Raw genomic sequence first — 25,178 nt, forward strand, 5'->3', positions numbered from 1 at the left:
TGTAGTCTAGTGCAGTGTTTTTCAACCTTTTTTGAGCCACGGCACACTTTAACCTTGACAAAAATCCCGCGGCACACCAGCATCCCAAAAAAAAAAAAAAAAAAGCAGAAACTCATAGTCTGTTTTGATCTACAGCCCCCCCCCCCCGGCAATCTGACGTGCATTTTTGTGATAATTGTGGCAGAAAAAGCAGGAAGTTGCAGATGTTTTTCTAAAAGATGTAATAAAAGTTAAGTTACATACAAACTGTATGTTCGTTGTGTTTTCAAGACGCTGTCCCTTTAAGCCAATGCATCATGGGAGATGTAGTGTGAAAACTGCGAGAAAACGGCAGAAAGACTCGCGTCTCTGAGCTTCATGGTTTTGTTCACTTGTTCCACGGTCTGATACCGGATTCTGTGGAAAGCTACACCGCTAAAGACGAGCTTTAGCTGGTATTTTTGTCGGAACTGACTGAGTTATGAGCTAAATTGGAACAAGGAAGTGGAGACTTTAACCACTTCTGATTGGTCAGACTGATGACGTGTGATTAAGCCTTCAAGAATGATTGGTGGAGTCGTGGAGACAGTAAAAGCTGCGGGACTTTTCCTTACACAGTTATAGCTGCAGCTATTTCGCGTTACCGTCATTCTTATCAAAATGTCTTTAATAGAATCAAATAAACACAACGAAAAAAGTATTTTATGATCGTTTATAGTCCTAACTACTCAGTGTTTTATCAGGACCTGTTTGGATGAACAAAGAGCTGATTTCCTGGAGATGCTTAATGTTTTTAGATCAGTTAATGAGGGCAATTTTCCACGGCACACTTGACCATCTCCCACGGCACACTAGTGTGCCGCGGCACACTGGTTGAAAAACACTGGTCTAGTGGATCACCGCTGAAAGTTGGGATATCTAATGGAGGTAATGAAATCATTCTTTGCTGCTTGACCATTAGCTCTGTAATGTTGTTCTGTCACGCCATAATGCTGCAGAGCGTTTCAACTGCATGAACGTCAGTGGGGGTCTAAGGGCAGGGATGCCAGTATAGCTTAGTCAGTTTGTTAGTTCATTTTAGTATTTTTCTATTGAACTCTTTGTATTCGTGATCCTTTTGATTTCATGTTTTACTTCGAAGCCCATCGAGACAACTGTTGTTGTGATTTTGGGCTATACAAATAAAATTGAATTGAATTGAATTGAATTGACATGATCTTCACTTGGCTGGTAAAAAGGGACAAACCTTGGTTGTGGTGGTCTGATCTCACATTGTCTTTTTCTCATGTCATTGACTGTGCTTTGCCTCTCATGTAATGGCAAAAATTCAGACTCGTTAGTAGTTCCTCCTTGATCACTGACGTGCGACAAGTGTTCATTTTCATAACTTTTCAAAACCTTGAGTTTAGCATCAGCGGCAGCGATGGCAGTTTGTATATCTAAAGCTTCTCTTTTTGCTTTCAATTCAGCTTCTTGACGTTCAATGTCTTGCTTTTGCTTAAGAGCCAAGAGCCGCAGCTTTAGCTTGTAATGCAGCTCTTTCCACTTCAGCCTTGAGGCGTGCAGAAGACGCAGTGGAAACTTTGCTCCCAAAAGTTGATGCACGTTGCCTGCTCCTATAGCTTTCAGCGACTGATGCCATTGATATGCTGTCTGTTGGGTGCACGTCTGCATCACATTCTTTAGCTTGATCCGCACGATCCTCTGCTGTCTGCACCCATTCCTCCACTCGCTGCATAAACTCACGAACATGCCGTAGTTTAGGCTCAAACCATGAACTTTGATCCTTTTCCAGCTCTTCTTTGCTCAGAAGACATGTTAAAGCATCATTCATCTTACGAAATTCTCCTAGGGAGTCCTGCACGTTTATACGCAACTTCTGCTTCACTATGCTCATATTTGCATCTTCTTCCATTAACTGTTCAATCTCGTTGGCTTGGCATGTTAAATGTCCCAATTTAGCTCTACGAGATTGAGTTAACCGGTAAATTTTTTATTCAACAGCCTTTTCGGTCATCTTCGGTTCTCTCTTTCCACAAGGTGGCTCATTAAAATCTTTTTCCATATTTCCGATAAGCTCAAAGTTTTACCTTTTTGCTTCTCCTTTATATGATCCGCAGAAGCCACTTGTCTACACTGACTTTTCTTGAAAAGGTCTTTCGCCTCTAGTAATCTTCAGAAAAAGTTCACAGTTTCAAATGTTCTTTTCCGCTAGAAAAAGCATGGAGGGTCTTTTTTTGACTTAAATGTAGGTTTCCAATAAACCTATCAGGGCGGGAGCGTGTGGCTGACGCATGTTCTCCACAAGAAAAAAGCAAAACAAACAAAATGGTGGAAGTGTGCGAAAGAAATGGGGGAAAAAAAGGATGTCATCCACTTGCAGTCGTTTCCTTGCTTTATTAACATCCACAAAAATAAAAATAAAACAACAAACATAAAATCCACTTACTTTCTTATTCTTATATGAACTTGAACATAAACATGTACATGATCAAAAAAAGACCGTCGCGCTCCTCACTCTGTCTCCTGCAACTACCGACACACCAAACTCCCCCGCCCCTCTCTCATGTCGGGTGCGCTACGTTCTTAAAGGTACAGGATCCTATTTCTCTGCACATAACAAAAATCTTCTAATATATACACAACCGATATATTATTCAAATAATCTTGATAGAGAAAATAAAACGCAGCAAAAAATATAACTGAGATCAAACATTATCTACTTTCATAACTAAAACTAAGTTCAGGTTTAAACTCCACCAATTGAAATTAACATAAATCTTGTGACCTCACATATGGCACTTACAGGTCCGCTTTCCCATTCCTTAGTGTGGAGAAACCTTTGTTAATCGAATTCAGAGACCAGCTGATCAGATCCATTTTCAGAGTGCAAAAAAGCAGAAGTTGTAAAAGGTTTAGAAAAATGCAGGCTCTGGGGCGGACAGAACAAAAAGCCTTGGGAACGGGCTGACACAGGAGGAGCAAGAGGAAAAGCAGTCTGTCCTCAGCGAGAGTCTAGCAGATCTTTTGTTTCCTTCACACAGTGTTGGCACTTATTTACAAGTTATTCTAGGACAGTGTTGCTGTCATACAGGAATATTTGTCTGCATCATATTTGCCTTGCCTGCACTTGCAGTGAACCAACTGTAGCCCACTCTGTAGCAAGACTGTTATTCATCCAGGTCACTTTTAATTTTCCATCCTCAATGTGCAATCCACTACCAATGGGTGAGGGAGTACACATGGTACCTTTCAGACAATTTCTCATTATTGCTGCTTGTTAATAATGTGTCCTTTCGCTGTGTGGGTGTAGAGAGTCACATGTTAGAGGCATGGATAGTTCTGGCAGAGCATAAGATGCCAGGTAAAATGCTTTGTCTCATCTGTTTCTGCAGACGACTGGTCGTACAGGTTCCAAATATATTCGCAAAGAATTTCAAAGGTGAACTGATCCAGCCTAAAACTTTTACCCACGTTTGCAAATCCAGTGAGGCATTCCTCTTTCTCACAGGCAGTAAAACCCTTTCCCCCCTAGACATTAAAAACACTTGTAGAGTCACAACCTGAAAATGTATGAATCCCAAAAATGGATTAGCATACACTGATTCCAAGAGCTGAGGTCACCTGAGGTCATCTATGATCCTTGTTCTGTTGATAGTTCCTGTGTGGAAGTACAACCTACAAAGCAGATCTGTCACGTTTTGTTTCAGGGACCCAAAGTAAGACTAATTCATCAGTGCAAAAAAACAGATTTATTTATTCTTAAACTTGGAGGATTTCAGGTGCCAGAGGCATACAGTCAATGCACAGATGCTAGGAAGACAGGAGAAGGTAAATGATGGAGAAATTATTAACCCTAACCCAGTACAGTTAATGTAAGGAGGCGTGGCTCCAGACACGGAAGTCAGTAAGTAAAAAAACGCTCGTAGGAGTGTGGTATAACTCAGGATCCTGGTGGCTCCTTCCCTACTCCCTTCCCTAAATGGGATTTAACAAAAATAAAACATATACAAATTAACATCCTGTATAGGACCCTACATGAAAACATGCAAAATGTAATCTACTGAATTAGTTTTGAAATCGTCTCAACTCTAAAGAAAATTCCAGTAGTGTTTGTGAGGGTGTAAGAGAGAGACAGATTATTTTCCCCACATACCTGCCGATAAGGTCTGTGCAAGTGGAAGATGATCCTTCATTGTTGGGTTAAAACAACCTGCAACATCCGAATAACAACAGAAGGAAAGAAAGACAACAGACCAAAGGTACCGTTAAACGAGGAGAGCGAAAAGAGAAAAATCCCAGCAACAATCTCTCTCCACTCTGGCGCATATTCTGTTGTCTCCTCTTTTATTAATTTTGTTGGGTATTCCCTAATTTACACATGCGCTGAGCTCTAAGGGGGGAAACAAATAAAACCCAGCTGCAGCACTATCAGAAAACATTATTTGCAACATGTCCGTCTTTTCACAGTCTTCCCACATCATCTTTGGTGCTGCAAAGTCTTCTCTCACAGATAACTGACACAAAGAAGCCCTCGATTTCATTCTTGACACAGTTAACACATAGCCTTCACGCTGATGCTGTACTTGTATTATCATCCCACCCTCCCCTCTCATCCTGTCCAAGCGGCTAAAACTTAATAAAGTTCACATCTGTTACAAAAGGGATTTATATGAACACACTCGAAGAGTAAAAAACAACCCCGATTGTAAAAGCAAAATATGTCCATCACAAGAGGCACTCAGTTGCATGCTGTGTGGTAATATGCTGGATAGGACAAAAACTGACAAAGACATTTACAGATGAAGTAGGACAGAGCTGCATGAATTTGGGTAATTATTGTTCCTTTTCTGTTTTGATATTTCCATACGTTGGGAATTGTGGGACAGAAATCAAACAATCCAAAATCTGTTTTGTCTTCTGGAGGAAAAAAAATAATTAAATCAGGGCTGTGAAGCAGAATCACTCTATTTGGAAAGTCTCAGCATTTTAGATTTTCAGATTTTCATGTCCAGAATATTTCAAACAGAACCACAGTGGTTGGTTGGGGAATACGTCAACTTTGGTTATAGTCTGAACTAAACCACATTTTGCTAACTACGTTTTTGCTGACGACCCTTTTTCAGGACAAGTCAAAATGCCTTCTGGACAAACGGCTCAACCGGACATCACTGACAACAGGGATGGAACTGTTCTGGTGAAATACACCCCGACAGAACGAGGCCTTCATGAAATGGACATCAAGTATGATGGCAGTCATATTCCCGGTAAGTTTTAAAAGAACTCCTACCACTGCTTTACTGCTCTGCTTTGTTCATACGACACCTTGTTCCCAATTTACCTCATTATTATTGTAAATCACTGCTCCACCTGATTCTCACTCCTTTTCATTCATTCTTCACCTTACTGCTACACATCATTCCTATTCCACCTTCTATCCATTTTTTAAACTTGCTATACTTTATTCTTTTTTGCCTCATTCATGTTCCAATTGTTTTTGCACAACCTTGTTTTCAGTTTGGCTTCTCCACCTTGTTCACACCATTGCTCCACCTCATTTCTGTTCCACCCTCCTAATGATCCAGCAAGGCATGCTCAGACAGAATTTTTTTTGTTTTTTTTTTACCTTCACTAAATATGTTTGTTTCTTTAAATGTTTGTTTAAGGGTCATTTAACTTTATTCATATCTATTTCTGCTTTTTTTTAGGAAGCCCACTCCAGTTCTTTGTTGATGCCATCAACAGCTCTCATGTGACAGCGTATGGTCCAGGTTTGAGCCATGGCATAGTCAATGGAGTAGCTTCATTTACCATCATCACCAAAGATGTTGGAGAAGGTACCACAATGATTGTGATTGTTCTGAAATCAACTTGTTTATTCACTTTTCATCTCTTAGATTTGTTGAACAGATTTGTCTAAACAAACTTGACTTTGATTCACGGGTTAAACCAGGTTTAAAAGGATTAAATGGCACGAAGAAAACATTAACGAGTTTTGTTGTTGAATTTTTTTTTTTTTAAGAAATTGAATTCAAAAGGTTATATTTTTCTGAAAGCATTAAGTCTTTTAAGATCGTCAGTTGAATGAAGATTAGACCAGGGACAGAAAAGAGTCAGAAAACAACATTGAGAATCATGTCTTCTGCTTCTCTTCACAGGCGGTTTGTCTCTTGCAGTTGAAGGTCCGTCCAAAGCAGAGATCAGCTGTAAAGACAACAAAGATGGAACGTGCATTGTGTCTTACGTGCCTACGGAACCTGGAGACTACAACATTATTGTCAAATTCGATGAAAAACACATCGCCGGCAGTCCCTTTACAGCCCGGATCATTGGTACAAAAACACTTTATTAACTTCTCTGAAGGCTGTCAAGAGAAAATAGTCTTATTCACACAAAGCTGAATTCAAATTTTAAAAGCTGGTCTGATCATCCTGCAGTCAGATGAACTTTTAACATTTTTTCTGAGAAGGGGAAAAACTGCTAAAATCAATGTTCATTGTTTTATTGATTTATAAAGATATTTTTTAGGTATTTTTGTACACAGAATGTATGTACTTCAAAAGACAGTGGTCGGTTTGTTTGTTTTTGTTCTCCAGGTGAAGAGACCATAATAACACCCCAACTTAATGTTGGGGCAGCGACAGACGTCTCTTTAAAGATCTCTGAGACTGACCTGAGCAGCCTGACGGCAACTATTAGAGCAGAATCCAGTTACGAGGAGCCATGTGTCCTGAAGAGACTGCCCAACAAGCACATTGGTGAGTTCTGTATTCAATCTCTATTCGGCCTGAACCAAACACCTGTTTTCATGAAAAACAGTGATGATGGATCACCTTCATCAGGCTGATTAAAGTTTATGAGGTTTGTAGTTCCAAACAGACTTTAATGCAAAGTATTATTGTTTGTCCTAGAGGGGGTTAGCTTGTCCTAGCTTCTCCTTGCTCTCATGTCATTGAAATAATCAAACTAGCCCAACATCCTTGTGTCTTCAGGAATTTCCTTCACACCCAAGGAAGTTGGAGAACATGTGGTGAGCGTGAAGAAAAATGGCAAACATGTGACTAATAGCCCATTTAAAATCATGGTAGGTGAGTCTGAAATTGGAGATGCCAGCAAAGTGAAAGTTTATGGTCAGGGGCTAGTGGAGGGACACACACTTGAGGTCTCTGAGTTCATAGTGGACACCAAAAATGCAGGTAAGCATTTAGTGTGTATGCCAGCTTCCTGACACAGATTCCAGTGCTTATCGTCATGATGGTGTGGTTCTGCAGGCTACGGAGGTTTGGGTCTCTCCATTGAGGGGCCCAGTAAAGTGGACATAAACTGTGAGGACGTAGAAGATGGAAACTGTAAGGTAACTTTTTGTCCAACTGAACCTGGAAACTACATCATCAACATCAAATTTGCCGATCAGCATGTTCCAGGTAACAAAATGGCTGGCATGTTTATTTTTCGTTGAAAACATTCCCCTTCATAATAGTCATTATAAAATTAATTTTATTTCAAAAATATAGAATTTCAAACTGAGATCGTTAGACGTGTTTGTTAAATTTTCATATTTAGTCGTCTGATGGTTTTCTATAAACAGGAAGTCCTTTCACAGTGAAGATATTTGGCGATGGTCGAATTAAGGAAAGCATTACAAGGAAACGTCAGGCTCCTTCTATTGCTACTGTGGGGAGCACCTGTAACCTCAACCTCAAAATACCAGGCGAGTCGTTCCTTCAGTCCTTCAGTGCCTTTTTCACTGGTCTATACTCTCCTCCACCTTCTCTTTATCTATTTTCTATTCTGTCCTTCCTGCCTGGTTATTCTTTCTCTTCAGGAAACTGGTTTGAGATGGTTTCAGCTCAGGAACGTCTGACCCGGAAATTCACCCGCAGCAGCCATACCTACACTCGAACTGAACGAACAGAAATCAGCAAAACTCGTGCTGGGGAAACAAAGAGGGAGGTCCGGGTAGAGGAAAGCACCCAGGTCGGAGAAGATCCCTTCAGAGACGTGTTTGGGGACTTTCTTGGACAGGAGAGTCTGAGTGAGTTAACTTAATCATCGACGGGCCACAGCCTACGGTGTTTGCATGTGGCTAACTGTGTATGCGTATTTTCCCTATTGTTATTCATGACTTGTTTTGTAATAGTTTAGTTAATTTTGAAAGTTCTTCTGTCTGTGATTCAGACTTAATAGACCCTAAAATCACAAAAATACTTCATACTTTTAAGATTGATTTAAAGTACAAATCTTTCTATTTGACACCAGAGCATTTTTCAAAATTTCAGTTGAATTCAGTTAAAATAATATAAAAGGGCTAACTTGCTCCCAGAATTGTCAAAATGAGCTGTACATAAAAATCCACAAATCAATAAATCAAGAAAAAAATATTACAGGCATTAACTACAATAACTCTAATAACTAAAAAGTTTTACTGTCCAAGTCAGTCCAATTTAGTTTAATCAATTTCAGTTCAGTTCAGTTCAAATCTGTCCAGGGCAATTAAACATGGTTCAGTTCAGTTCATTTCTGTTCAGTCCAGTTCATTTCATTCCAGTTTGCCTCCATTCATTTCAGCCTATTCAGTCTAGTTCAGTATTTAGTTGACCTGTATTATCACAGTCAAAATCAATGGAATTTAGATTTTATTTGAGCTTCTGTAAGGACTTTACAAATGTGCATCAGAACTGCTCAGATTCAATTTTTTTCTCGCTTTTTCAGCTGAGACAGGGAACCAGGAAATGACTGCTCAGGTAACAAGTCCTGCGGGTAAGACAGAGGATGCAGAAATTATCAAAGGAGAGGACAGCACGTACAGCGTTCGCTTTGTCCCTCATGAAATGGGACCTTACAAAGTTAGTGTTAAATACCGGGACCAGCATGTCCCCGGGAGCCCCTTCCAGTTCACTGTGGGGCCTCTGGGTGAAGGCGGGGCCCACAAAGTACGAGCAGGAGGCACCGGGCTTGACCGGGGAGTGGCAGGAATCCCAGGTGAACAAAGTATAAATCTGTCATATTTCTAATTTCCCCTACATTCTTTCATTCATCATGATATGATTATATAAGAGCTGCCCTCTGGTGGTTACAGTGGGAACTGTAGCAGTAAACCTATTTTTGTGTTCTTTCGCTGCAGCGGAGTTCAGCATCTGGACAAGGGAAGCTGGCGCAGGGGGGCTGTCCATCGCCGTGGAGGGACCTAGTAAGGCTGAGATCACTTTTGAGGACAGAAAAGATGGCTCATGTGGAGTGGCATATGTGGTTCAGGAGCCTGGTAAGACCCACACACAGACTAATAATTTGGAATCAGATTCTAAACATGTCTTTGGTAATCACTAAGTTGGAGCTGATTATCTTCCAAAAAAATCATACTGACCTTTTGGTGTTTATGTAATATCTGAACATAAAAAAATTCTAATGTAACTCAGCTTTTGTTTTTTTTCCTTTAACTTGCCCTGTCCAGAGGCTGAGCAAACAGAGCAGAGCTGAAGACCTGTTGTGTTGGACATATTTTACTGTTACAAAACAGTAAGGGGCTTAAGGAAGTTGGAGGATGATCAAAGAACTGTGTGTGTGTGTGGGGGGGGGGGGGGGGGTAATCACAACATCAGCAAGATGCTGAAAGTTTATAATCATTGCTGTCAGATGTAGATGTTAGTCAAAAGGGGCGGGGCTTGTCCACATACACCCACACCTGTTGGCTCCAAGAGTCTTGACATACAAACATGTCAACATGTACACAAAACAACTACACTGAGTTCTTTAATTATTCTTTATCAGACACGGTTTGTTTTTGTCAAATGTACCTTACATGTTTCGGTGGAATACCATCCGCCTTCGTCAGAGTCATCATCAGGTGGTAGTGTGTGACGTCTTTAAAAAACAGATGGTTGTGACTGACACACTTTGACAAGTGACTCCGCCCCTTGATGTCCGTTTTTTGCTGGAGGATGTTGCTCCAGGTGTGAGAGAGCAGGAAGGCCCCCTCATCCCAGTTCATGAAAGAGTGGGCTCCCTTTCGTATCTCCACCGCCTCCATGATCCATCTGCGGTGTCTGTTGTGCACAGTGCGGAGGACTTTGGCCTTTTCCCACGCCATGATGTGGTTTTCATGTTTGCAGTGGTCTGTTATGGCTGATTTCATATTTTCTGGAACTGCCTGTTGTCGTCTTGCTCTTGTAAGGGCCCGAGCATGTAGTGCAAGGACCCTGTTGTATCTGCTAGGTTTATTTTTTTCTCCGGAATAAAGTCGCCTTTTTAAGCCCTTTAACATACCTGAAAACTCACCAAATTTCGAACACACATCAGGAGTCGCGAAAAATTTAGTATTTTACCCATTTTCATGGGTGCACAAAAATGGCTCGATGCCGCCACCTAAAAAATTTGATTTTGACAGGGCATGTTAATCAGATGGAAACCTACAAAAACTCTCCTGGTACCAAGCTGTCACTCGCGCAGGAAGTCTGCTATATTGATGTCAATTTGTCATTTTTGCTGTATTTTGGTCATTTACAGGCCTCGTACCAGAACTAACTTCCCCTAGAGATTTGAGAATAACAACTCCAAAGTCCGTTTTAGCAAACTAGACACATGTCCGATGTTAAATTGCAAAGCTTTTACGTTTTTCAGGATGTTTGTTACCGTGGCGGCGCGTCGATCTTTGAAGTCATTTCAAAAACATAGGAAAATGGCCATTACTCAGCCATGCATAATCTAATCTGATCCAAATTTGATGTGCATGATTGTAGTCTGACTCTGAATACATCGGCAGTGGAAGAATCCGGAGCAGGTGTAGCGCCACCTGCTGGCAACAGGAAATTACATGTTTTACTTGGAGCATCACTGCTCTAGTGGGATGAGCCGACACACCTCAAAACTTTGTTCACCTGTTGAAAAGCCATTGAAGTTTACTCAGTTAAAAAAAAACATAACTTTCAAAGTGGGGGTGTGGTCGTGAAAAAAAGGACAAAGTTGGGCGTCTCGCCATGCAAACAAAAGTTGCTCTCACATGCACATTCCTTGTCCGATCTCACTGAAATGAAATAGATTTAAAGAAGCTTCCATTCTGAACCCATGGATATGACAATCTTGGACGAGCTCTATAGCGCCACCTAGTTATTGAAAAACACAGTTTTTGTCGCATTCTGCCCTATCTTTTCTCTGTGCTTCCTCCGACGTGCACGAAATTAAAACTGGAGATACTCAGAAGGTTCTTCTCTGATAATCTACAGTTTCATGGGTTTACACCTGACAGTGCCTGCGTGAGCAACCGCCAAACAGGAAGTGGTCGATTGCGCTTACTCATAGAATACAAATTCATAGGAAATCAGCCGTTTGTCTCAGGAAGCTAGGATTTCAGAATTAGATGCCTCTTATAAACTCTACCTTTGATATGCCACACTCTAGGGTCTACGAGAAACCTCATTACTTGATTTTGCTTATGAAATCTTGGACTGAACAAATATTTTTATAACTTCAGTTTGGGTTATCAGCACCAAACTTTCCCAAGTTATAAGCATTTATGTGTTACTGCTTCCTAAATATTTTCAGAATTTAAAAAGTTACAGGTGAATTTTGAGACAATTTTACATCCAAAAAGTCAAAAAGGTGTTTTTTAGGCAAAACTATGAACACATTTTTTTTTCATAATTTATCATTCAAATAACAACACTAAACTTTGGAAAAATGTAGGAATCTGTGTCGTAGGGCCTTCCATATTTTTTTCAAGATTTTAGGACAAACAGATAAATTTGAAAAAAAAATTTATTCATCACAAAAGCTATGCTTTGTCGGTCGGGACTCCAAATATTTCTTTTCCTTAACTTATTTTTCAACTTTCGACACCACCACACGTATAGCTGTACGTGTCAGAATGGTCCCTGAATATTATCACAATTTTTAAACAAACTGGTCAATTTTAAGATTTTCTTTCCTCTTACATGCAACAGCCTCTCTTCAGTTAGCCCTGCTCAGGGTCAGGTTACACTTCTCCTCCCCCTGCAGGGTTTCCTGCTCATATGTTAATTAGCCAGCAGTGTCGAGCTAGATGAGGAGTTAGAACAAGGCTCGGGAACCTTTTTGGCCGAGAGAGCCATAAACGCCACATAATTTAAAATGGGATTTCGTGAGAGCCATACAATATTTTTAAAACTAAACAGGCAGGTAGATATGTGCATTTTATGTAATTTTAACACTTTTAAAGTACAGTAAGCCTGTGAATTATTTTTAATAGGGCTTTGGTCTTTGTTATTGTAGAGGACTGAGTTGAATTGGGTGGCTGTTGGGTCGCGTTCTAAGTTCTGGAGTTCATTAAACGCATCAAGCAGAGATGCTGGTTGGCCCTCAGTTCTGTCGCTCAGCCTGTCGTTGGTGAGTTTGGACCAATTGGGGTTCAGCTATGGGCTGATGCAGCAGCGGGGGAATATAAAGTAAGGGGAGCGTTCTCAGCGGGAGAGATTCAGGTGTTGCTGAATGAGTTGTACAGTGCTGGTTACGGCCTGCAGTAACCAGAATAAAGAACCTTTAAAGAGGTTAAGTCTCCATGCCTCAGTGTGAGAAAGGGACGCTACATTATGCTGATGCTGATAAATGATGAGTATTTCTTAGCATCAAGGTGACTTCTGGTACTACATGGTGTCTGGTTGAGATGTGGTGAGTTTAAGCTTCATTCAGGCGTTGAGACTTCCATCCATTAAACATGATCATAGGTTTGTCTTAATGTTCTTTAGATGTGAAAAAGGCTGCTCACATGCAGACCTGGTGCAAAACATTGTCAGTACAGCAATACTCACACGCTGCAGAGAGGGTTAGGGTTAGGGTTAGATGTTTTTGAGCTTTTTTATTGACAAAATCAAGAATGTTAAGACCCTTATTAGCCCCCCTTCTTTCAGTCACTCCATCTCCACCTCATGTTCTACTATTCTCCACCAGTTTGAGCCTGTCAGTCTGTCCTATTTGGAAAAATTAATTAGTCAGATGAAGCCATCAGGGTCTCCCAATGATCCAGTTCCACCTCATCTTTTTAAAGAAGTGTTTCCCACTCTGGCTCCTTATGTTCTCAGAATAATTAACGGCAGTTTAGTTCACGGGATTGTGCCCTCGTGCTTCAAACATGCAGTAGTAACACCACTTATTAAAAAGCCCGGCCTGGACTCCTCCATTTTGTCAAACTTTAGACCAATTTCTTAGCTCCCTTTCCTTTCGAAGGTTTTAGAGAAAATTGTGTACTGCCAGTTAACAACATTCTTAGAGGAGAACAGCATTCTTGAGGTGTTTCAGTCAGTATTTAAACCCCGTCACAATACTGAGTCCGCGCTATTGATGGTTTCAAATGACATTTTTCTAGCAACGGATGCCGGTCACCATGTTGTTTTGGTTCTGCTCAATCTGGCAGCTGCATTCGACACAGTTGACCACCAAATCGTTTTTTCTCACCTTGAAAGCTGGGTGGGCCTTCGAGGTAGTGTTTTAGAATGGCTCAGATCGTACTTGACTGAGAGAAGCTTCTGTGTCCGTCTTGGACGTGCAGAATCCCGTAGAGCAACTCTTACATGTGGTGTACCTCAGGGCTCTGTTCTGGGACCTCTTCTTTTTTCATTGTACCTGCTTCCACTTGGGTCTGTTCTCCGCAAACACAGGATTTCATTCCACCTCTAGAAGCATATTCTGCTCAATAGTTTTTAGAGTGTCTTGATGACATTAAGACATGGATGTCATGGAACTTCTTACACTTAAACCAGGAAAAAACTGAGGTTCTGTTATTTGGTCCAAGTGACATCTCCAAGGCACATGTCGACTTAAGCATTTTGAATGATCACCCGAAACAGACAGCAACGAGTCTAGGTGTGAAACTGGATAGTAATTTAACTTTTAATGCTCATATCAACTCAGTGGTCAAATCAAGTTTTTTCAAGTTCTTCTTTCTTAAAGCTTGATATATCGTGAGTTGTTAGAGACAATATATATTGATTATCACATTATCACCATATCGTGATAGTATCATTATCGTGAGCAATGTATCGCAAATCGTATCGTATCGCGAGGTACCCAGTGATTCCCAGCCCTATTTGGCTATTAGTTTTTCAAGTTTTGCTATGTGACGTGTTTATGTTTTCTCATACTCACTGTTGTGTACGTTGCGTAGATATCCTCTCAGGTTTTGCTCTGTGTCTTTGTCAAGTGAGTGTCGTTGAGTGAAGTCCTGTAGTTCCCGTTCCAGCTGTGTTTCCAGATTGTTGATCTTGTTTGCTGTGTACCGAATTTTTTCTTTGACCAAAGCCCTCCGCACTCTTTTGATCATCCACTTTGCGTTGTTGGTTCTGATTGGGTTCTTTAAGTTGAGACTGGTTGGAATAATCCCTTCATCCCGGCAGTGGAGGTTAAATCGCAGATGGTTCTTCTGGCGTGCCGTTTACGTTCCAGTTTTTCCAGCAGCCGGAGTTCTCTCATGCATAGTTGTCTGAAAAGGTCATTGTGTCTACAAATGTAACTGAGTTCTTGAGCAAACAGAGCAGAGCTGAAGACCTGTTGTGTTGCACATATTTTACAGTTACAAAACAGTAAGGGGCTTAAGGAAGTTGGAGGATGATCAAAAAAACTGGGGGGGGGGGGTGTAATCACAATATCAGCAAGATGCTGAAAGTTTATAATCATTGCTGTCAGATGTAGATGTTAGTCAAAAGGGGCGGGGCTTTTCCACATACACCCACACCTGTTGGCTCAAAGAGTCTTGACATACAAACATGTCAACATGTACACAAAACAACTACACTGAGTTCTTTAATTATTCTTTATCAGACGCGGTTTGTTTTTGTCAAACGTACCTTACATGTTTCGGCGGAATACCATCCAGCTTCGTCAGAGTCATAATCGGGTGGTAGTGTGACGTATTTGAAAAACAGATGGTTGTGACTGAGGCGGAGTCAACTGTCAGACTTTGACAAGTGACTCCGCCCGTTGATGTCAGTTTTTTGGTGGAGGATGTTGCTCCAGGTATGAGAGAGTAGGAAGGCCCCCTCATCCCGGTTCATGGATGAGGGGGCCTTCCTACAGTTTACACACACATACTTATGCATACAAACACACATGTAAAGCATTTCATTCTGTCACGCAAACTATTTGTGCAGAAGTGATCTGACACCTCTGCTCAGGTGAGTCTTTACTGGAGTGGATGATGATGAAATGTAAAAAGAGGGTGAATGCCAAGCACCCCCTCACCAAGACCCCCGCCAAAGCAGCAGGGGCAGCCCCCCCCCCCCCCCCCCAACCAAAAAAAATAACAAAACAAAAACAAAAAAAATGCTTTTGGTTGTTAAATACAGTGGGCTGCCATATATCATGCTCTGTAATGGATGTGGTGCAGAACCAAATAGCTTTTTCAATAAAAAAAAACCTGTAAAATAGTTACAGTTACACTGAAAGTATTTTATTTGTTCAAAATTTAGTTTTTGAAAGACGTTCTTTAATGAAAAGACAAATGGGTAAGCAAACATCCATAAAGAAATCCTCAGGGTACTAAAGGACAGTGATCATTTATCTGTCTCCAGGTGAATATGAATTATCCATTCAATTCAATGATGAGCACATCCCAGATTCTCCCTTCATTGTTCCCATCGCTAGCCTGTCAGATGACGCCCGGCGTCTCACCTTGACCAGCCTACAGGTGAGGGGACAGTGTGTGACACTCCTGCAGATGTGTGCATGTGGATGTTTACATGTCCAACAGTGATGTTCATCCTATCACAAAACATCTTGTGATGCTACAGTTTTACCCTTCTCTGCTCTTTTAGGAAATGGGTCTGAAAGTGGGTCAAGAGGCCTCCTTTTCTGTGCAGCTGAATGGAGCCAGAGGTTCTATTGATGCAAAGATCCACAGCCCATCAGGGGCCACAGAAGAGTGTTGTGTCACTGAACTGGATGGCGGTAAGACTTTAAGACTGAATATAGGCAGAAATAGGATTCAGACCAAGTCCAGAACCAAAACGGGAGATGATAACATCTCCTTTTTGTCTAGCAAGCTTTACGTCTCTGCACCATATTTTACATGGTTTTGACTGTGTTCAATTCAATTCAATTTTATTTGTATAGCCCAAATTCACAACAACATTCGTGTCGATGGGCTTCGTATCAGCAATTGAAATGTAAAACATAAAATCAAAAGGATCATGAATACATAGAATTCAATAGTAAAATACTAAATTGAACTGACAAACAGATTAAATAAACTGGCATCCCTGCCCCTAGACCCCCCTTTCTCGGTAAGGAAAAACTTCTAAAAAAAAACTGATTCCAGAAAAAACGAAGAAACCTCAGGGGTATCCACATGAAGGAGGGATCCTCCCCCAGGACGGACAGGCGATTTACCAGAACTCTTAGAGAATAATTAACTTATCTAACTCTATAACTACTTATTTAAAGTCCAGCAGACAAGCTTCATCCAGATGGAGTTGGGGGGACAGTCAGGGGCGCGAGTCTAGCCGGAGACAGGAACCACAGCCAGGAGTCAGAGCAGGAGCAGAGACGAGGTACTCGGCCAGGTACAGAGCAGAGACGAGCCAGAGGAAGGATCCACAGCCAAGTGTAGAAAAAGGTAGTAGAGGGGAGCCAGAGACAAGGTACACGGTCAGGAACAGGAGCACGGATGAGCCATCTGTAAGCATTCCCACTCCCCAGGAGGGGAGAGGGAAAAGGGGACAATACATGAATTGCACTGCACCAAACAGACGCATGGAGAACTAAATGATGAATAATGATCAAGAATAGAGAAGAGAGGAAGAGTAGAAGTAGATGAGAAAAGAGGACAGAACCCCAGTGCACCATAGCTACCCCAGCTTCAACTTCTAGCAGCCTACTAAAAACAAATAGTTATTATTAATTTTAATTTAACACATTTACATTAAGTTAAGTAATATCTGAATACTAGCTGGTCTGACAATAAGCCTGTCCAGGGAGGAATGTTATCAATCTAACTCTGAAAGTAGAAACTGTGTCGGCGTCTCTTACATGAGCTGGGAGCTTATTCCATAAAACAGGGGCTTGGTGGCTAAACGCTCTTCCTCCAACTGTACTTATAATAGAGACTAGAAAGTCTTCCCAATAACAAGTCATTGGAGACACTAAGTAGTGCAGCTTCCGTACTGTGGTGAGGTCTAAACCCGACTGAAAGTCTTCAAAGTTGCTATTGTCCTGTAGGTGGCAGTAAAGCTGCTTAACTACAACTCTTTCGAGGATTTTGGATATAAAGGGGAGGTTTGATATTGGTCTATAGTTGGCCAAGTTGCTAGGATCCAAACTGGGCTTTTTCAGAAGAGGTTTAATAACTGAATATTTAAAAGACTGTGGAACGTAACCCGTTTCCAGAGAGGCATTTATCATTGTTAATATGGGATCATTAATTAGGGGAAAAGTTTCTTTAGAAAGTCTAGTGGGAATTGGGTCTAGCAGACACGTTGAGGATTTGGAGGACGTAATAATTGATGCTATTTCCACTTGATCCACAATAGTGAAGCAGTCTAATGTTACAGAGGTTTCTATGGATGCCTCCACTTCTACCGCTTCAGCCTGATCTTGGCTGATAGTAGGAATAACTTGATTTAACTTATGTCTAATATTTGAGATTTTACTATCGAAAAATGTAAGAAAATCATCAGAGCTGAGAGAAACAGGAACATGTGGTTCTACTGAGCTCTGACTGCAAGTTAATCTAGCAATAGTGCTAAGAAGAAATCTTGGATTATTTCCATTCTCTGATATTAAGGTTGAATAGTACTGGCTTCTAGCTCTACGCAGAGCTTTTTTTAAAAAAATAATTTAATAGGCTATGTTTCCAGGTATTCAGAGACTGCTCTGAACCGGAGCGGCGCCATTCTCTTTCCAACTTACGGCTTTCTTGTTTAAGAGAACGTGTTTCAGCACTAAACCACGGTGCTACTCGGTTTTGTCTAACGAACTTAGGTTTCAGGGGGGCAACAACATAGAGTGCACTCCTGAGGGCTTGTAAGGCATCATTAACAAATTGCTCATTTATACTAGGACTGATACTATGGGAGCTGGTCTCAGAGTATTAACTCAGTGTTACTAAGTACAGTAATCCCCCCGTATTCGTGGGGGTTACGTTCCTCACCCCCCTGCGAATAAAGAAAAAACGTGAATAATTGACGCTGTTTTAAAACTTCCAGAGCCTCTGCAGAGTCAGAACCTTTTGCTGCCGTTTGGGTTCATTTCCAGAAGCTGGAGATGATGCAGGGCGTTTGGATGGCATCTTAAATGCGCAAACAATACTTTACAGTAAAGTACAGAGTAAATTGTTTTTCCAAATTCGTGGAATGAGCGCTGTTCTGAGCCTCACGCTTGTGACGCCACGTCATCGGCGGCCACCCGCGAATGGGCGGAGCGCGAATATTAAACCGCGAATGGGCGGGGGATTACTGTATTGGTTGAACTGTGAGTTCAACCAATACAGTCACAGAACGGTCAGTTAAGGTTCTTCTAAGTTGTTTCTTATTCACTGGGGCAGTAGCATGTTCTAATGTAAACTGGAGGGTTATCAGAAAGTGATCAGTAATGATGGGGCTATGAGGAAAGACACTCAGCTGGCTCATCTCTATACCATGGGTTAAAACAAGGTCCAGGATGTGCTTATGACAGTGAGGGGGTTCATTCACATTTTTTTTTTTTTTTTTTTTTTAAACTTGTCCTGTCCAACAGCTAGGCAGGCAGATGAGAGCTGAGGGCCTCTTGTGTTGGACATATTTTACTTTAACAAGAGGGGTTATTAATCTTCAGACAAACCAAAGGCATGACTGAATAAACCCCTTTTGTAATTGAGGCCAAACTTTATTAATTTCAACCATGTTTGAAAATCTTTGGTGTTGGACCGGACGGAAAAGGAAAGAAGGGAAGAAAAGAGAGAGATGTTAAAGAGGGGGGGGGGGGGGTGATAGTGAGAGGGGGGGGGTAAGACCATGAAGCAGCATAGACAGGTTTACTTGTTGTTTATCATTACGGTACGGTTCAAGTGTAGTACAAAAAGGGCGGGGCCTGTCCGCACACACTCAAATGTTATCAACACACCTGCTAGCTGCAAAAAAATGTCCACATGTCAACATGTACACAAAACAGATAGTGTTCACGAACGCATACCTATGTCTTTAAACCAACTAGTGTGAAATCTTTCATTTATTCAATCATGCAAACTATTAGTGCAAAGGTGAGCTAACACCTGTGCTCAGGTGAGTGTTTATGTTCTTCTAAAATGGATGGTGGAATGTGAAAAGAAGGAGGAGGAGTGCCCAGCCACCCCCACACCCAGACCCCCGCCGCAGCAGCAGCGGCAGCCGGAATCCCCCCAACGCCACACGGAAACAGGCAGGGAACAACCGCTCCCCGGGCGACCAAGACCGCCACCCAGGCCAGGGCCAGCAGGACCGCCGCGAGGCCCCCAGAGCCAGAGAGCAGGGAGGCGCGGAGGGAAATTTTGTGTGAAACCAACATCATCTAATAAAGCTGCAAAAGCATAGTGATCGATGAGAAGTCTAAAAATTCAGTTACAAATTCTGAATATGGGCTGGGGGGACGATAAATAAATATGAACAAAACAGGTTTTTGAGTCTTCTTGTTTGGGTGATTTATAGACAATATGATGCTTTCAAAGGAGGTATAAACATTTTTAACTTTAGGGCTGAGAAGTAAACTAGACTGTGATAATACTGCCAAATCACCTCCTTTCCCTGAAATCCTGGATTTCTGATAGTTAGCATAAGTGGGGGGGTTGCTTCATTCAATCTAACATAGTCATCCTGTTGGAGCCACGTTTCTGTTAAGGCTAGAAGACTAAGGTTGTTATCAGTGATTAACTCATTGACTAAGGTTGTTATCAGTGATTAACTCATTGACTAAGAGGGACTTAGAGGAAATTGATCGAATGTTTAATAAACCACATTTAATGACATCATAATTCTGTTTGTAGGTAAGCACTGCTGTCTGTCACTATAAGGTTTCTGTGTCTCACTCCTTTCACTTGTCTTTCAGCACATAAGCTAAAGCTAGGAACTGCTTGACTTTCCCTGCATGGGTTTTGCACCGGCACTAACCCTAAGGGAGGCTCAGAGGAGCGTTTTACGCTGCTGCTCTGCACCCGGGTGTCGTCTCTGGGTTGTCAGGTTGGCCGACTAAGGCTAGCAGAAATGTTTCTAGAAAGAAGAGTGGCACCGTCCAAAGTAGGATGGACGCCATCTCTTCGCATGAGACCGGGCTTCCCCCAAAACGCGCTCCAATTATTCACAAAACCAACGCCGTTTTCTGGGCACCATCTAGAAAGCCAGCGGTCAAATTATGAATACAAATGTGTAAAAAATATCATTTACTTCATAATTAGAATGTTGATCTATAATTATTGACCACTCACTCATAAAAGGAGCTTGGTACAACTTTGACTTTATAAACAACATAAAGTACTACAAAGGTATTTTTATTGCACCTTAGTTTTTTTTTTTACATGTATGGATTTTAATCTTATATGCATTGTTACCAGAAAGACTGTAATAGCTTTTTTGGTAACACTTTATATTAAGATTCCTTAACAAGCTTTGTTAACGCATTAACAAGCACTATAATAGAATTTTTGTGTTAGTAAGACATTTATTAGTACAATAAGTCTAATAAGGTGTATGAAATTACTTAGTTAACACATTTACAAGCATTATTATTAGGACGTTTTTAAGATGCTAATGATACATTTATTGGTATTATAGATGCCTAACAAATTTGTCAGTGTTAATAAGCTTAATAAGATTTATTAACAACCTTTGTAAACAAATTAAGAAGTATTATTATTGTTTGGGGTTCTAGTAAGACATTTATTAGGATTATAGATGTCTCACACAAGTCTAAGTGTTAATAAGCTTGATAAACTAACTTAACAAATTAATAGGCTTTATTAATGTGTAAGATGCTAGTAAGATATTTATTAGCATTAGAGATGTCTTGCAAATACCTGAAAGTGTTAATAAGATTCATTAACATCTAAAGTCAGACCATTGTCTTCAAAGTCCATATTACTAAACTGCTTACAAGCTTAACAAATGTATTAATTAACTTTTATAACAGTTTATTATTCTTTTGCAGCACCTCAACTAAAGTGAGGACGATTTTTTTCAGTCCACAAACAACCACAAAGCATAAAGAACTTTCATAAATAAAAACAGACTAAACAAACAAAAATCTTTCCGTAAAAGAAATATCATAATTTATTTCAGACAAATTTAAAAAAAAAAAAACATAGAAGGCACCAGTATTGGATGACGCTAGCATCATAGCTAATAAGGATAAAGTTTTACATCTATACTGAGTGAAACATTCATAGCAAATCCCATAACTAACAGAAATTTCTAGATTCAATGCCAACTGCATTCAACCACTGTTGCCTTGCTTCCAAATCCACTGGAAAGTTGCACAAGCCAGTAATTTCTAAAGACCGAAGGCAATAAACCTACAGGAGCCATGCTGAAGCTAACATGCTAGCGACCGACCAATAGGCAAGGCAAGGCAAGTTTATTTGTGTAGCACAATTCGTACACAAAGTAATTCAAGGTGCTTCACAAAACAGAAAAATGCATTAAAATCACAATACATCATAGAAATAATCAACGTAAAATTCACTTTAAAAGAAAAGAAAAAAAAAATGAAAATTGATTTAAAAATAAAGGAAGGAAAGGAAAGAAAAGTGCAGATAGGACCTTTCAGTCATATACACGGCTAAACAGAAATGTTTTAAGTCTAGATTTGAACATGAACACAGAAGAGGCCTGTCTTACGATTTCAGGGAGGCTGTTCCAGATTTTAGCTGCAGAATATTGAAACGCTGATTCCCCTTGTTTAGTTCTGACTCTGGGAATCAACAGGAGGCCGGCCCCTGAGGTCCTCAGAGTACGAGATGGTTCATATGGCACTAACATGTCAGAGATGTACTTTGGTGCGTGGCCATGGAGAGACTTGTACACAAGCAGAGCTGCTTTGAAGTCTATTCTTTGAGGTACAGGGAGCCAGTGCAGAGACCTGAGCACAGGACTAATGTGATCATACTTCCTGGTTCTGGTCAGGACTCGAGCAGCAGCATTCTGGATGTACTGAAGCTGTTTTACAGCTCGTTTGGACAGGCCGGTGAGCAGGCCGTTACAGTAGTCTAACCTACTGGAGACAAATGCATGAATAAGTATCTCCAGGTCTGGCTTTGACACTATGTTTTTGATTTTGGCAATGTTTTTCAGATGGTAAAATGCCGCTGATGTTACTGACTTGATATGGCTGTTAAAGTTCAGGTCAGAGTCCATGATTACCCCTAGATTTCTGACTTGATTTGAGGGTTTAAGAGACAGAGAATGAAGGTAGTTGCTGACACTTTCTCTTTGTTTCTGTGGGCCAAAAATAATAACTTCGGTCTTGTTTGAGTTTAGCTGGAGAAAGTTGTTCTGCATCCACGCACTGATCTGTTGGAGGCAGTGGCTGAGTGAATCCACCGGCCCATATTCACCTGTTGTCAGTGACACATAGAGCTGAGTATCATCTGCATAGTTGTGATAAGATATGTTATTACTGCGTATTAACAGTCCTAGTGGCAGCATGTAGAGGTTGAACAGAAGGGGTCCCAGGATCGATCCCTGGGGCACACCACAAGTCAAGGCCATGTAGTCTGAGACACAACTCCCAATTTCAACAAATATTTCCTTTCTTCCAGATAAGACTTGAGCCAACTCAGGGCAGATGCCAACCCAGTCTTGGAGTCTGTGCAAAAGGATCCCATGATCAACAGTATCAAAGGCAGCACTCAGGTCTAGCAGGATTAAGACAGTGACTTTGCCATCATCAGTGTTCATGCGGATGTCGTTGGTTACCTTGATAAGAGCAGTTTCTGTGCTATGATGGGGTCTAAAACCTGACTGGAAAACATCAAATGAATTGTTTAATAAGAGAAAATCAGTGAGTTGTTGGTAGACAACTTTTTCAAGGACTTTTCCTAAAAATGGCAGATTAGAGATAGGTCTGTAATTATTCAGTACAGTGGAATCAAGACCGCTTTTCTTCAGGAGAGGTTTAATGACTGCAGTTTTAAAGGCCTCTGGAAATATTCCAGATTGACATATTAACTATTTGAGTAATTGATGGCAACACACTGTTCAGGACAGACTTTAGAAATCTAGTGGGTAACACATCAAGGCAGCATGTAGACGAGCTCAGACGGGTGATGGTCTCTTGGACAGTTTGGTCAGTGACAGGAACAAAGTGAGTCAGGTTAGAGTGAGTAGGTGGCCGTTCGATAGTTATATGTGTTGTGGAGTTGATGGCTTTTTTAATGCCCTGCACCTTGTCATTAAAAAATACGGCAAACTCATTACATTTAGGTGTGCAAACCAGTTCTATTGGTAGCTGGGTTGGAGGGTTAGTTAATCTGTTTACTGTTGTGAACAGGACACGAGAGTTGCTGCTGCAACTTCCAATGATTTCAGAGAAGTACCTTTCCCTTGTTCTGCATAAGATCTGGTTGTAAGCGTACAACTCCCCCTTATACATTTCATAATAACCTGGAGTTTTGACTTGCGCCAGTTTCGCTCAGCTCTGCGGCACTGTTGTTTCTGTGCCTTGACTAGATCATCGTTCCTCCAGGGAGCTTTCTGTCTATGTTTTCTCAATTTAACCTTCATAGGGGCAATGGCATCCAGAACATTCAAGATGCTAGAAGTAACAGAATTCAGCATTTCATCAACATTGGCACCAGAGGCGTTTTCAGGGTTTATCATTTCTACAAACTGTGCCCTAGTGCTCTCATTTATTTGTCTCCTTTGGACAACTGCAGGGCCAGGCGGTGGTTTGGGAGCTACAGACAGGTCAAAGAATACACAGAAATGATCAGAGAGGGCGACATCAACCACACTGACATTGTAAATATTAACCCCCTTTGTGATGAGCAGGTACAGAGTGTGCCCTCTGCTGTGGGTGGGGCAACTCACATGCTGAATTAGATCAAAGGTTTCAAGGACAGCATTGAGCTCTTTTGCATTTCTGTCATTGACATTATCAACATGAACATTAAAATCACCTGTAATGACTAGACCATCAAAGTATGTGCACACAACTGAGAACATTTCAGTGAAATCATCAATGAAACTTTGGCTGTGGTGAGGAGGTTTGTACATGACTATGCAGAGTAAGGGAGGAGTTTGTTTTAACTCAATCTTAAAGGACACAAACTCAAATGATGAAAACACACCAAATGATAGTCTGCGGGTTGCAATATTATCTCTAAACAGTGCAGAAACGCCTCCACCCTTTTTATTTTCTCGTATTTCCGATACATGTTTGTAGTTGGGGGGAGTTGATTCGACTAGAACTATGTTTCCTGTGTTTTTGTCAAGCCATGTTTCAGTTAAAAACATAAAATCAAGATTAAAAGAAGAGATAAAATTATTGATTAAAAATGATTTGTTGCATAAAGATCTGACATTGAGTGCAGCAAGTTTGAGATTAGTTTCCTTGGGACTGGTCAAAACCTTCTTGCAAGGGATATCAACTACATTTCTTTGATTGGACAGTCTAACCTTTCCTAGGACACTGGGGGCCCGTTTCATCCTAGCTCTGGGGGATAGCACGTCTAGAGGCGCGCAGGGGAGGTCGAGTTGAGGGTAGTTTGGGTGATGGACCAGGAGGAGCGGGAGCTGGACGGGATTTGGGAGACTTAATGAGGCTATCAAAATGGCTAGGTAGGGCCATGGGTGAAAGTGGGGGGAACGAAAAGGAAAGTGAGTCTTCACTGGGATTAGATGTAGCAGGGTGCGCCCACAGCTGGTCAGACGGTGGTATTTCTGGGGCCAAATCTGGTGGTTGTTGTTGTGGTTTTGCGGTTGGGTCCGTAGCTTGCGGTGGTTGTTGTGATGCTGGTGCAGCTGAGTCCTTAGATGGAGGTGGATGTGATGCTGGTGCAGCTGAGTCCTTAGATGGAGGTGGTTGTGGTGCTGGTGCTGCCGGATCCAAGTCTTTGACCGGTGGTGGTGGTGGAGGTAGTTTTTGTTGCCGTCGTGCTGTGGTTCCTGGGACACTGGCTCGGTCCTTCCTTACTGCCTTTTCAGGGCCTTGGCCTCTTTGCCCCAGAGCGTGGAGGAGGTTCTTCACTAACTCTCTTGCTCCACCTCTGTTCAGGTGTGGGCCTCTTCCCATGAATA

The 25,178-nt window shown here is 41.3% G+C and overlaps 1 protein-coding gene across 9 annotated transcripts in view; it reads left to right on the forward strand.

The window, feature by feature from the left end:
• The window catches only part of LOC101166705 (filamin-C), a 146,771-nt gene that overhangs the window by 118,109 nt on the left and 3,484 nt on the right, over window positions 1-25,178 (forward strand). For 8 of the 9 annotated variants that reach the window (XM_023952378.2, XM_023952374.2, XM_078941629.1 and 5 more), the window contains 12 exons: window positions 5,106-5,246; window positions 5,688-5,816; window positions 6,138-6,311; window positions 6,576-6,737; window positions 6,972-7,175; window positions 7,251-7,403; window positions 7,568-7,690; window positions 7,805-8,014; window positions 8,692-8,961; window positions 9,104-9,241; window positions 15,513-15,628; window positions 15,756-15,888. In XM_023952378.2, coding sequence (XP_023808146.1) covers window positions 5,106-5,246; window positions 5,688-5,816; window positions 6,138-6,311; window positions 6,576-6,737; window positions 6,972-7,175; window positions 7,251-7,403; window positions 7,568-7,690; window positions 7,805-8,014; window positions 8,692-8,961; window positions 9,104-9,241; window positions 15,513-15,628; window positions 15,756-15,888 — 1,953 coding nt within the window. The remainder of the gene's footprint in view (window positions 1-5,105; window positions 5,247-5,687; window positions 5,817-6,137; window positions 6,312-6,575; window positions 6,738-6,971; window positions 7,176-7,250; window positions 7,404-7,567; window positions 7,691-7,804; window positions 8,015-8,691; window positions 8,962-9,103; window positions 9,242-15,512; window positions 15,629-15,755; window positions 15,889-25,178) is intronic. The other variant, XM_078941625.1, reaches the window with a different exon arrangement.

Source organism: Oryzias latipes, chromosome 23 (assembly GCF_053564925.1).
Source record: "Oryzias latipes strain Hd-rR chromosome 23, Olatipes_Hd-rR_3.1".
Classification (NCBI taxonomy): Eukaryota; Metazoa; Chordata; class Actinopteri; order Beloniformes; family Adrianichthyidae; genus Oryzias; species Oryzias latipes.